Here is a 13,505-nt window from a genome sequence, read left to right on the forward strand (position 1 = left end):
ACATTTTACACTGATGCTTAAATATTGCATGGTCCAAATATAACCATGCACATAATTTCTGAGCTGAAGGTATGAGATTCTATACTGTACATATTTATTTAACTTCATAGACAGAAATGTAAAACTCACTACCTGAAGTTCAATTTCAGCCTTTGCTTTTAATATGTCTTCCAGCAATTCTGGGGAACAATGAACGAGCGAGAATGAAAGTAAGTCATACCTAAAAAAGAAGTGAATGTAAGTTAATCCAATGAAATATATTTCACCCTGATCTTTTTCCGATATGATAATGTATTCCCTATCATTAGCCGGCATCCCAGGAAATTCACGCCACATATTCCAGATAATTCTAACAATAGATGCTGCTTATTAGAATCCTGAATAGTGTTACTGTTTTGGCATTGTTATCGCTTTCGCAAAGCAGGAAAAAGGGCCAATATCATAACACGGGAAAAAATTTGTTTATAGTTATCACGACTTGGTTATGTTATCTTTTTTTTTTCTTTTTTGCATATTTTGAAGCTAAGGTTGAATCGGCTCATCTTTTCCCCATATAAGTTATCATTATCAATCTGGAAGGTTATGTAGGAGCTCAGAAAGCTCCCTTTTCAACCAAAATTTCTGTACTCAGTTCACATTGTCTTGATTGGGCTGTATTAGCTGCTATGATCACTCTACATGTAGTGATTCTTTTACAATGGCTTTCCTATGGTGAAAGTATGTGTAAATGTGTAAAGTAAAAAAAAAAGCATTTTTTTTCAGTTCTTCGTCAGTTTCTTTCAACTATCCACATTCACAGGGAGACTTCCACAAGTGATCTATGAAACGTACCATGCATTAAACAAAAGTATCTTAATTCGTGATACACATTAGGCACTTCCATTCCAGCTCCTCACAATTTCTAAATAAAAAAAAGGATTTTAGTTCAAAATAAAAAAATATACTGTTTGAAAACTGTGAAAAAAAGCATGAGATTCAATATTTTGAAATCAGTTACGTATCAGTTTAATGTGGGAAATAAAAATGGAGTTGTCTCATTTTCATACATCTCATTTGACTAAACGGGACTTATGGTCAGCATGGTTACAATTAGATTTTTTTTGGATATAGTTATCTATTGTTCTCAGAAACCCAGAGTCCCGATGTGATCACATTAAGCAGTGTGAAGTGTATCTGCCCTCTAAGAATCAATTGAGTTAGCTGATTTGAATATTGTCTATCTCTTCATTTTAAGATTCATTCTGTTCTACGAAATACATTGAGGTAGTTCAAGTTTTATACAGTATATGCATGCATATGAAAAATATCAAATATAACGTCATAAACATAAAATTTTCTGTCATAAAACAGACCACTTTTTTGAGAAATTAGAAAAAAAAATGTTGACCTAGCTTCAGTATTGCTGAATTCTTTGCACCTGCCAAGATTGTGACAAACGTCCCAGCCTTCTTTATGACCTCCTTCCATTAACTGAGAACAAGCTATGAAGCATGGCTCAAAATCATTTTCCTACAGAGTGAATCAGTAGATATATATATAAATCATTTATTCATGAAACTAAATTATTAATTTTTCATGCAAACTCAATAATGATATGATATTTTTATTCTTGACATCTCTCAGTGTACTTACTTTAAATGCAGCTTTGGCTATAAGAGATAACACTTTCCCTTCTCTTTCTTTCTTATCATCCCCACATACACGCAACAGGTAAGCCAATTTTAAAAGCTATGACAAAATTACAAAAAAAAAAGCAGTTACTACAATGAATCATAATCTTACAGAAATACAGTGATTCTTCTAAAAAAATTTCCTTTTTTTTAGAAACACCAGTCTTGAATATACTGACCCAATTAACATAATTTTCAAGTAAAACTTTTACACTACATAAAATACAGTGACACCTTCGGCTAACAAAGATAATTAATTACACTCACTCATACGCCAAAATCTTTGTTAGCCAAAACACAAAATTTCCCATAGGTTTCTATGGAAAATCATTTAATTCTTTCCAGCGCAGCCCAAAATTTAAAGATAAGTTTTATAAAAGCACTAAAGAGCAGGGCCGCAACTAGAGGGGAGGAGGTGGGTCTTGTGCCCTGAGCACTAGACCAGAGGGGGGTGCCAATTTCATTCTGAAACCTCTCCTTCAACATTACAAGGGGCATCGAAATGTGCGCTTGCCCAGGGTGATCAAGCATCAAGTTGTGGCCTTGCTAAGAAGCACTATATAAAGAACAAAAACTGACCAAAGACTGAGATGAACTTCACAACTGAATGAAGGGGATATTTAAAGGAAGATAAGGTACTAGAGATATTTTTATTTTATACACCATGCACACAACCCAGTCAGGTTTGTTGGCGCCTACCTATGCGACGTGATCAGCTCTATTCTTTGTATGATACATGCAGAAGGAAAACATGAGCTACAGACTGTTCAGTTTGATGACACGAATCTTAACTTGAATGAAAACATTCAAGTCGTCATCCTTTTTTAATGCATTTTCTCTTAGCTTAATCCCTTATACATCAAATGGTTCAAAAATGTGAAAGAGAAGCGGATATACATCTGGAAAGTGATTTTGAGGCAGACATAAATTAATCAGACTCTAGTGGCTATAATTCTGAAGATGTTCGGCGCGAAATTTTAGCTCACATTGTGTCTGTGTTAGGTGAACTTGTGCATTCATCTCAACAGAAATGTTCTCCAGCCAAGGCTGAAAAACTGCAAAATAAAAATGTTCATATAATGACAGTTGCCACTTACTAACAGATAATTTACTATTCTTATAGACCAGCTGGAAGGACACCCTAGTCCCTTAGGGTCACAGAGTGAATGTTCCTAGTTTAAGCTTATTTTTATGCATATATGTATTTTTGTTCTGTGTTATTGTTTGTCTTTTTGCACTAATTTGTCATGTTGCAGTAAAAAAAATTGTAAGCTGAAGCATTTGTTAGCTGAGGCATCGCTGTATGCACAAATATGCAATTACATTACATATTTTCTAATACCATAAATTTCAGCTCTAGCCACCAGCAAGTCATTTCTAAGTTAAAAAAAAAATTGTATGCAAGCTTTGGCAACCCAAAATGCAGACTTGTCAATCATAGTCTGGAAACATTTTGAAATGCAGACAAAAAATCTTGATACGTTTTCAATGAAGATTTCTAGATCCAAGATTTTATTTTCTTGCCATCATTCATCAGGCAATGAAGAAAAGCTCTCCGTTCTGTTGAAGTAAAATTTTATTTTGTGTATTTGATTATTGCTTATAATGCCCTATATTCAGATTGAGCTTATTTTTTTCATCCTGACACAAACACATGAACGTAAAGTTTGTCATAAAAAAATATAAATTTTCAGACACTCATAGAATTTCCATTATTTTATTTTTAAAAACTGTTTGGCACTCTTTGGTTTTGGTACTCATGGTGATCTGTGGATTAATGTCCAAAAGGTGCTATTCTAGAAGTTGCTTTTGCATTATAAATTGAATGATTATATGCATTAGTTTCAAGCTAAGATGGTTCAAAAAAGATATTTTAAAACTTAAAGTAGCAGCACAGCATTTCACTACATATAAACGTAGAACCCTGTAATGGACACTCCTCGTTAGCTGACACCTCTTGTTAACTGCCACCTTTTCGAATTTTGTCAGCACAGGCTTCAATGTATTTTACAGACATTTTTTTTAATTATATATTAACGGACACTTCCCATTAGCAGACAAAGTTTTCTGTCCCAAGGGTGCCTATTATCGAAAAGTTCTTCTGTACAGGTATGTATATATTCAGCATTTGAATATATTATACATCTCATTATGTATTCAAATAAAAGATGTCAGATAAAGTGGAACTTCGGTTTATATGCATAATTTGTCCTGTAAATGTGCTCGTAATCCAAAACACTTATACATCACATCAAACTTCCCCCATAACAAATAATAGAAACTCAAGTGGAAATAATAATAGTGGAATAATAATAATATATAATAGTGGAAATCTCCACTTGCATTAACACCACACAAGAGGGTGAGAGTTTTTTATGAGCTTGTGCTGAGAATGCCACTCCCACAGTTAGTGAGGTCTTAACAAATAGGCTAAAATCAAACAAGGGATTTTAAACTAATGAAGAGTTTATTTGATACAAATATGCACACAATATGTTTTTCAGTTTGGTATTTTATTAGAATAATAAAAAAAAGCTCTGCAAAATATTTAAAATGGCCCCTCAACTCATTAAGACAGACCTTGTGAGCAATCAGAAAAAGCAAACCATCACAATCTGGTTGGATCAACATCAGAAAACATTGATACATAAAGCCTTATACAGACTAGTGTTCATCTAATATTTAACGCCCGAGCAGCGTGGTGGTAAGATGCTTGTCTACCATCATGAAGGTTGCTGTCATGGTCCTGGGTCCGAACCCAGGACCCAGTGATATGGCCAGAGTTGGTGCTTGGTGAAGTAGTGTTCATCTAAGAGTCTTTGGTATATGTATTATTCGTTTGTGAGAAATATCTTTTTTATCAAGCCAAAGTCTGTCAAAAAATTCTAACATTCTTGCTCATCTTGCAAGACATTGCTCATTGATCAAGTTAGAATTTTTTTCAAATTTTTTTATCTTGCAAATTACTCTTAAACAGTGTTACTCATAATCTGAAATTTTACTAACTTTTATTCTGAATTTTCACTATAAAAAGTGAAAACTGAATTTCCGAAAATAAAAGAAATAATTTGGATGTAAAATTATGTGATATTATATTCAAAACTTAAAACTTTAGATTCAGATATAATAGAGGGGCCAAAAAATAAACCAAATTTACAAGCAATAGAAATTACATTCAAGGTTTACAAAATAACACCTGATTTACCTTTTGAGAGTTCCTATAAGCCTTATACTTATTATTGAGCGATTTCTCCACTAAAGTTAGGCGATCTGAACACAGCCTCACTAAAAATTTATTGAAAAACATATGAATTAAATTGATAGAAGAATTACATATTTTTTGTGTAAAAGTAAAATTAACAACCATAGGATTATGTAATCAAGAAATGTACCAGCATGAACACAAAAGAAGCATAACTCTGACAACATAAATATGTTAGGGCCATGCATATACATACACTCACACATCACATTCCAACATGTACTTATTTGTTAGAAATTCCGCAGAGGAATGTGTACAAGGTGCATGTACAGTTCAGTAACAGTTGTCAAGAAATTAATAAATACATACAAGTATGTCAACTGGTGTATTTTTACTCTTTTTTTTTAATTTGACGAAAGAGATAATATTCTCTTATGGTTCATAAGAATAAAAAGTTTGGCGTAGAAGACAAACAATATAATTTTACCTACATAGACCTTTTGTACATTCCTCTGGATATATGGTTTATCAGAGACGTGATAGTATAAAAGTGGAAAGCTATTGAGCTGATTTTCATTTATAGAAAAATTGCTGAAGTTTTCACATATCTTGTAGGATGAAATCATTTGAGTACCTTATTAAAAAGCAAAAAGAAAGGGGGGTGCAAAAGACATTACAATTGCTTTAGGCAGGTCGAAATGCAGTGTTTTGACATACATTAATCCAACCTGTACCCCTAAAGCCAAAAACCTCGTTGTGGTAGGCAACGTAGTACACTTTTACGCAGACAAAACCGTTTGAAGATTGTGCTCAACAAAAAATGACCTTGCATGAAATTATGAAAGATCCTAAGTGAAAATTTCAATAGATACAGTTCACATACGGATTAGAGAAGCTTGTATTTGGTTCATAAAAGAGTGGTTAGGAAATCGCCTGTCACAAGGAAGCACCAAAGAGAGATGGAGAAGAGACACTTTCTTTCTTTCTTTCAAACCAAGCATAACTAAGGTCTATCGCCATGAGCAATTTACTACCTATTGAGTTGTGCTGGAAAGTATGTGTACCTAACAACCTGAGTGCAAATATGGCGTTGTGTCTGATTTTTCAGTGCTGTCGTCTATATTTCAGAAGTGAAGTGTAATGATTGAATATTTGTACCGTTTGTAGGTCTGTTGATCTCTGTGGTGTGGAGAAGAAAGACTGAAATGCATGGTAAATCATGTTTTATGGAGACAAATAGCTTGGTATCATATTTAGTGGTGCAAAAAAATGGAACTTACATGTTCCAGATGGATGGTCTTCCTACTGAGAAAAAGAACCAATTCTTTTTCAGCAAACAGCAAGGTGGAGCTTAATGCACTCATGGAGCTTATAATGGTATGAGTAGTATTTGCTTCTAATACTACAGGTCAGGTTTCTTCAACTTTTGAAATTGGTCGTCAAAACTTTGATGCTTACAAAGATCCTCAAGAACAATTTGCTACTGATTGGAGAAGATTTAGGAGGACAAAACTGGACATTTTAACATCATAACATGTCTATTCAAAGATCAGCTGGAACAAAACCGCTGTTTGATCGCGAAAATGTGTCGGTTTTAAACTGGGCAGCGATGAGTCTTGACTTGAATCCTATTAGGAGCATACTTACAATAAATGTGTTTGCAAATGAAATGCAGTATTCGGCTGTCAATGAATTAGAGAGCTCTATAGACGAAGCATGGTACAGTTTTTCACATTGAAACCCTACAGAATGTAAAAAGATCCACAGAGGATCATGTGTTTGAGGTTATTAAAAAAATGAAAAGTCTATTAAAAGTCTGTAATTTTTGTAAATTAGAATTTCCTCTAAACTTTTGAGACTGACATTTTTTCTATTTACGATATATTTATTTTAAATATTCTTTCATAATTTTTTTTTCCACTATGCATGTAAAAATGTTTTGGGTATTACCCATAAAAAGGTGCGGTGCTAATTTTACTCACTGTAGTTTTCTTGTTATTTCAATAAAAGTGCATTAACTAAACTGTTCAGACCGACTGTACTATGTAATCAAGCTTATCGTTTTTTAAATTTTCTAGATTCTTACACAACAAACTTTTTATTATAACACATGCATGATGAGCTTAGATTTCTTTTATAATTGACTATTTAATAATACACAGTTTAAAAAAATGATTTAAAAAAGAAAAACGTTTTTGTGAATACATATTTTTTTTGTAAGCAAAAAAAAGGCTAATTAAACATGGACCAACACCAACAAAGATGATTCCAAATAGCCATGCTTCAAACTGCTGGATTCAAACCAAAATTTGAGAAACCAGAAATTTATGCAATGATCATTCTGCAGCCCCTTGCAGCTCTATATACATATTTTCCTTTAAAGTTGCATTCATATCAAAAACTACTGAATCTACAACTTAATTATACTAACCTTTCAAAGGAAGAATACTAACATTAAACTCTTGCAATAATTTCAATGAAGATATCAAATCTTCTTCTTCTTCAATAGCAGGAGTTGACTCGTCAAGAAGTTTCAGGCAAAAACTGTTGAAAAAAATGATAAAAATTATCGCTGTAACAAAGCTTCAAAAGCTTGCTCCAAGAAATCATGTTCTTTCGAATTCAAAAGATGGATGGCATCATTTCTCATATACATAATATGCATTCATCAAACAATCATCTTTCTGTTAGGTGCACAATACACACACAGCACTTTCTAACATGCACCAATTCATTGGAAATTCTTTAGAGGAATTTTCATGAGGTGCATGTGGGTGGAGGGGGGAACAATGCTTCCCCAATCATTAGAGATGTGTTGGAGTGACTTAATATGCCATTGACGCTTGTTTTTACGAACTTGTTTCGACATCAAAAACTAGTTCATACAATCAAAAGTTTGTAAATGGAAATGACATTTAAAGGATTAATACGTATATTTTGGAATAGAAGATTAGTTAATAAAAAATGAGCTGAGTTCATAAATTGCAGATTCGTAAAATCAAGCATCAACTGTATTGGTATCATCATCATGCCTCTCCCCAGATAATCAAGTCTATCTCTATTTATGATAAAAAGTATGTGTGTGTGATGGAATATTAGTACAGAATAATTTCTCATGAACCTACTTTGCAAGTGACATACAGCTATCCAATGGATTAGATGAAGAATTGAAATATTCTTGTGAAGCTTTGAGTATCAAATTTATGCAACTGCTACGAGGTAGTTTGTAATAATGGTTCTCTTCAATCAGGGATCTTTTCTTGGCAGTTCGACGGTTACAATCCATAATTTTTCCAGCCAAACTGATAGAATCTTGTCTCCCACTGCATAACAAGGACAGAAGAAATATCTGAGGAAAAAATTAAACATGTAATATAAATATGTTTTTTAAAAAATCATGGTCATTGTAATGCCAGAAACAGAGTGATAACAGTTTAAGATAAAAATGAGATGATAGACACATAGGCACAGAGTCTGTTTTTTCTAGTTAAAGTTTTGATATTCAAAATTTATTTGTGACTAGCTGATACCCGACGACGTTGCCCGCCCCGTAAAAAATTTATATATGTATAGCTTATTAATTATTTCTTAATCAAAAAAAATTTCTACATCAAGTAAGAAAAAAATTACTTTCATTTTTAAATATTTTCATTAAAATCGCTTGTGGATACACAATATGTTTTGTTTTTCCATCTGGTGTGTAGATGTACAAATTTTTAGGATTACCAACACACGAACTGTCCTGTGAAAAACAGGGCTCAAGTAGGTTAATACCTTCCACTGCTAACGACTGGCCTAGCGCTTTGTTGATTGTCATGGCAAAAGTTAAACGAATCGGGAACTGTAATTGCTTGAAAGCGAAAAGCATTTCTTTAGTGATAATTGGGATAAGTGGAATGAAGACGTCTTCTCCTTTGGCACATCCAGTTAGAATTGTTGCTTCGATGATGTAATTGTGCAATTTCTTCATGCAGAGTCTGGTGCCATTGCAGTCTCAGTGTCTCCAAATTTCTTATAAGCATTATAGGTGCTCCGACTTTGAGGGTCAAGTTGTGTAGTGGCACACCCGGAATATCCAAAGAGTTCAGAAATTCTGCAGGATACAGAACTGTCTGCACTGAGTCTGTGACAGTGTCAACCGATTTGTAAGAGATGTGGAGTATCATATACAAGCCAGAAACACATTGTTAGGGAACCAAAGTAAACATTCCGAAAATCATTGTTGAGGCTCGAAAACCATTAGTGCTCGACAGTTTTTTGCCCATTTCGGGCATTTGCCCAGCTGTGAAAAGGAGCCCAAGTTGGGTCCCATTTGGTATATATGCAAAATTTGCCGACGATAGATCTAAAATTGTAGATTTATATATAGAGAACATACACACACACACAGAAAATCAATTTTATGTACTTGAAATATATGGGTTTTTAATTGCTAAAATGACAAACCCATAGAAGACGAGATATTCCCCGTAATGCTGATGAGAGGGTTAAAATGAGGAAAAAGATGGCAGAGAATAAAAACAAATTTTGAAATGTTTTCCAGATTGATTGGGAAGAGACAGAAACTCACTGTCTCTCATGCTTTATTAAACATTTCCCTAATTTCCGAGAGATGTCTGTATGTCTTTAAATATGTTCTGGCGAATTCACAATAGTTCTATGGTCACAAGGTGGTTGTCCCAACTGAATTGGTAATGTATTGGGGATGATTAGTTGTCTAAGCCTCCAATGAGGGGGTGAGATACTGACTTATCTTCACTGCTGGGAGCCACAGTTATTTGATCCAAAGCTATTTTTGTGAGAGTTATGAAGTATTGCTCCACATAAAATATATCAGCATTTTTGATAATATGTCACTTTATCAGCAATAACTGTGTTTGAAAGAAATTTCAAAATAAATGCCCTTAGTTATGAAAAAACATAAACACTGTTCACCTCATAGCAGTCATGTATGTCAATCTTATTTGCTAAGATTTTCTGTATTTCAAGAACATCTTTCAACAGATATTTCCATTCTTTGTCACTTAGGACAGGGTGCCTGGAAGTGTAAAAATGATAATATCAAGTGCAATTTAAATTGAAAATAAATTTACACACCATTTCCGACTCAGAAAGCAATGCTTATTTTATTAACCAGTAACTTCATTTTTTACACATGACTTTTACATACCTTCGACCTGATAAACGAGTTGTTTTTGTGAGTAGTTTTTTTATGTCCTCCTTATCTTCACTGCACTGACGAATGTAACCTAATGTTACAGAATTACTGTGTTTCTCAAGAATCTCTGCAATCCTGAAGATACAGAAATATGAAAATTATAACATTGCAATAAAAATAAAAACACTGATACATGAACCAAAAAACATTTAATAAATAAACTAGAAAAGCAATATATATATATCTACACTTACAAGAGCCTTATCCTATAGTTCAAGTGATAACCAAAAAAACATTGGCTTAAAATGTGAATGTGGAGCATGCAAGAGAAAATTTATTTAAAGCATAAAAGAGCCAAGGTGCTTCCAACAAGTTCAAGCCTATAGTCGAAGTTGCCCTTACCAGACAAGGGAACAACGAGGAAATAATCATTTTGAGGCCTCCTTCACTGTACTAATATACCATAAATTAACTAATTTTATTTATAATATTTAGATCTTAATTAACATGGGAACAATTAAAGCACATTCACCTTGATTTACATATATACATATATATAATCATGAATAAAGTTAATATTTTTTCATTATTATTTTTGGGAATGCAAGAGTTGATGCAGTGGCAGCTATGTATATCCCCAGGGGATATTTGAGGGATCTCAAAGGAAGGGAATATTAGAGTGTGTTAGGCAAGTACTTGATATGTCTACTCTGCATGTTCATGTCTACTGGGATGTCTCTTGTACTTGCTTGTTTTACACCGTGTTGAGTCCCCCACCAAACATTGGCTTGGAAGTATCCGGAAATTTATATGTGAGTACTATGTTGATGAGATCAGCACAGTGTATACAACTCAGGCTGTGTCACACAAATCTCTTTCAGGTACCAATCATGATTAAGTTTACTCAAATATGACATTCATCTAGTGCTTGGCCGGTTGTGAAATATTGGGTGACATCCGTACACACTGTGATGGGAAATTTCAGCAAAGAAACTTCAGCACTCAAGGACAAGGCATTTCACATGCATGCAGACACGCATCCAGACTATATTACTACTACTTAAACATACATGTACCTCACAAACATTCCTGTGGGAAATTTCTAACGAATTTGTTACATGCCCAAAATGTGTTGATTGTGTGTGTACCTCCCCCCCTCCCTCAATGTATTTATGTTATTAGAGTTATGCTTGTTTTTTTGGTATACTAATGCTGCCATCTTTCTTCCATATTTTAAAGTGAAAATTACAAATGCCTAATTTTTGTTATGTAAGTATCATGTTCAAGGTCTACCAGCTTTCTGCAGAGACACATTTTCAAATAGGAGACTGGCACGCATTCACACCTCGAAGCTGGAAAACTTCAGAAAATAACCTTCAGTTGACCCCAGTAGTATTCTAAGAAAAACTAGTTTTATTCTGCATAAAATACCCTGTACTGTGACATAATAATTCGATTTTGTGTGAGATCTCCATAATTATGATAACAAGTTGATATATAAACCTCATTATTTTTAGGAAATTTAACTTCATGATATGAGATTTTCACAATATAAGTAATTTTTAGGATTGGATTAAACTCATAAATCAAGATGGTGCCACTGCATAAGTTGAATTATACAGCATGTTTATGAAATAGATTTTGTTTTGAAAAAATAAAGTAAAACACATCTATCCTTCATATTGAAGGGCAGAGAAGGATAAAATAGATACTGAAATTCATAATCACATGCAAAATTTCATTTGAACATAATTAACCTCAGATGTTTTTCCAATTCTTTGATCTCTTCAAGAAGCTTAATGCCTTTGCTGCTCAGCTTTTTACTGAAATTAAAATTATTAAAATATAAGAGCATGACAAAAAAAAAAATATCATAATGATATCAAGTGAACAACAATGCAAAAATATAATATTTTACTTCTGACTCTGCAGATGCTCCAGTATTACGCAGACATCCTTCAGACAGTCTGTTCTAAGAAATTAAAATTAAAAATAAAAAGTTTTAATTGATAGTCAGGGTATGAAAAAATAAAAGAAAACCATTTTTTTATATTTAAATCAACTGAGTACTTATTAATTAACAAATCTTGTTGATCATTCAAAATACATATTTTTCACCTAATCTCTCAAATTTAATTTAGCATTAATGAGTAAACTAACAAACAATAAACAAAATGCAAGAAATACAAACACCAAAAATCTGTGTTTATGTAACATGAAAGTCGTTGAGCCCAAATTAAGTTCATGGATTAGTATTTTTCTTTTGGAGTGCTTTTATTCATGAGAGCTCCTCCTTCCTTAAGGTATATACCTGGTGGCGACTCAACATCAAATATGGTGCAAGTTTTTCAATTCACTCTATATACAACCAAAGAGTTATTTAGCATCAAATAAATTAAACATATATTCTATTGACCAGATTGTTTCTTATGCAATTGATGGACACATCTATTATGATGTGTTTCGGACATGCATGATGTTGATTAATTATTTACATGTTTTTATTTTTCACAGATTTGGTAAAAAAAATGTGCAAACTCTAGACTTTTTCACTTTTCATATTAAAATTTTAAGTCCAATGGTATTTATGTTGGTACACAACATCTATATTATTATTTTAAATCAGTAATTAGGGCATACACACAATTGAAGGATTTATACAAAAACAATTTTTTTTTTAACAGGGGAATCCTAGTGTCCCATTAAAATGCCCCAATGCATTGCAAATACTTAGTGCAGTTATACCTAAGTTTAGTTCTCTATATTTTTCTGCAATTTTTTCCATGCACAAAATCTAGAAATACACTCATATCCATAAATTAAGGATAATTCAGAATCACACGAAAATCGAAATCTAAAGTAAAAATTTCACCTGTAGAATTATCACACACATCTGTAAGAATGATATGCAAATTTCAGGAAGCCACCAGATGATGCCGATAGTACGTCACAATGACAAGAGTGTAAGAGGGGGGTATATAAGGAATGGTGGCAAAGAAGTAAAATTGTTCACAAGAGTTCTGTAAGGCGCTCAGTGCCATGAGCGAATAGTTATGACACAGAGGACGCATGTGGATGAGTTTTTACGTGGTAGAATTATCGGCCGCCTGGAATGTGGGCGTACTCAGATGGAAGTATCCGAGGAACTTGGAATTGCCTAAAGTGTCATCTCTAGGCTTTGGCAACGATTCCAAGATAACGGAAATGTCAGTAGACATTACAGTACAGGTCGCCCCCGAGTTACAACGCCGAATGAAGACAGATATTTGGCGGTAACTGCCAAAAGAAGCAGACGGAGCACAGCATCCGACCTGTCTCGTCAGCTATCTGCAGCCACGGGTACCACAGTTTCAAGGCAAACCGTGTACAGACGTTTCGGAGATATTGGTGTATATGCTCACAGGCCTGTCAGATGTGTTCCGGTCACGGCAACTCACTGTCAGCAGCGATTAGCCTGGAGTAGAGAACCTACAAT

At 33.6% G+C, this 13,505-nt stretch overlaps 1 protein-coding gene across 2 annotated transcripts in view; it reads right to left on the reverse strand.

Annotated features, from left to right (window-relative positions):
* LOC149079146 (NBAS subunit of NRZ tethering complex-like) overlaps nt 1-13,505 on the reverse strand; it is a 110,917-nt gene that overhangs the window by 41,962 nt on the left and 55,450 nt on the right. For both annotated transcript variants that reach the window (XM_089240028.1, XM_089240029.1), the window contains exons 26-35: nt 11,949-12,002; nt 11,788-11,853; nt 10,043-10,165; nt 9,808-9,910; nt 7,998-8,221; nt 7,304-7,416; nt 4,876-4,955; nt 1,633-1,728; nt 1,388-1,509; nt 133-220 (exon numbers count right to left, since the gene is read on the reverse strand). In XM_089240028.1, coding sequence (XP_089096154.1) covers nt 133-220; nt 1,388-1,509; nt 1,633-1,728; nt 4,876-4,955; nt 7,304-7,416; nt 7,998-8,221; nt 9,808-9,910; nt 10,043-10,165; nt 11,788-11,853; nt 11,949-12,002 — 1,069 coding nt within the window. The remainder of the gene's footprint in view (nt 1-132; nt 221-1,387; nt 1,510-1,632; nt 1,729-4,875; nt 4,956-7,303; nt 7,417-7,997; nt 8,222-9,807; nt 9,911-10,042; nt 10,166-11,787; nt 11,854-11,948; nt 12,003-13,505) is intronic.

This window comes from Pholcus phalangioides, unplaced genomic scaffold (assembly GCF_987345545.1).
Source record: "Pholcus phalangioides strain wild (caught in Gottingen) unplaced genomic scaffold, Ppha-v1.0 ptg000012l_1, whole genome shotgun sequence".
NCBI classification, from domain to species: domain Eukaryota; kingdom Metazoa; phylum Arthropoda; class Arachnida; order Araneae; family Pholcidae; genus Pholcus; species Pholcus phalangioides.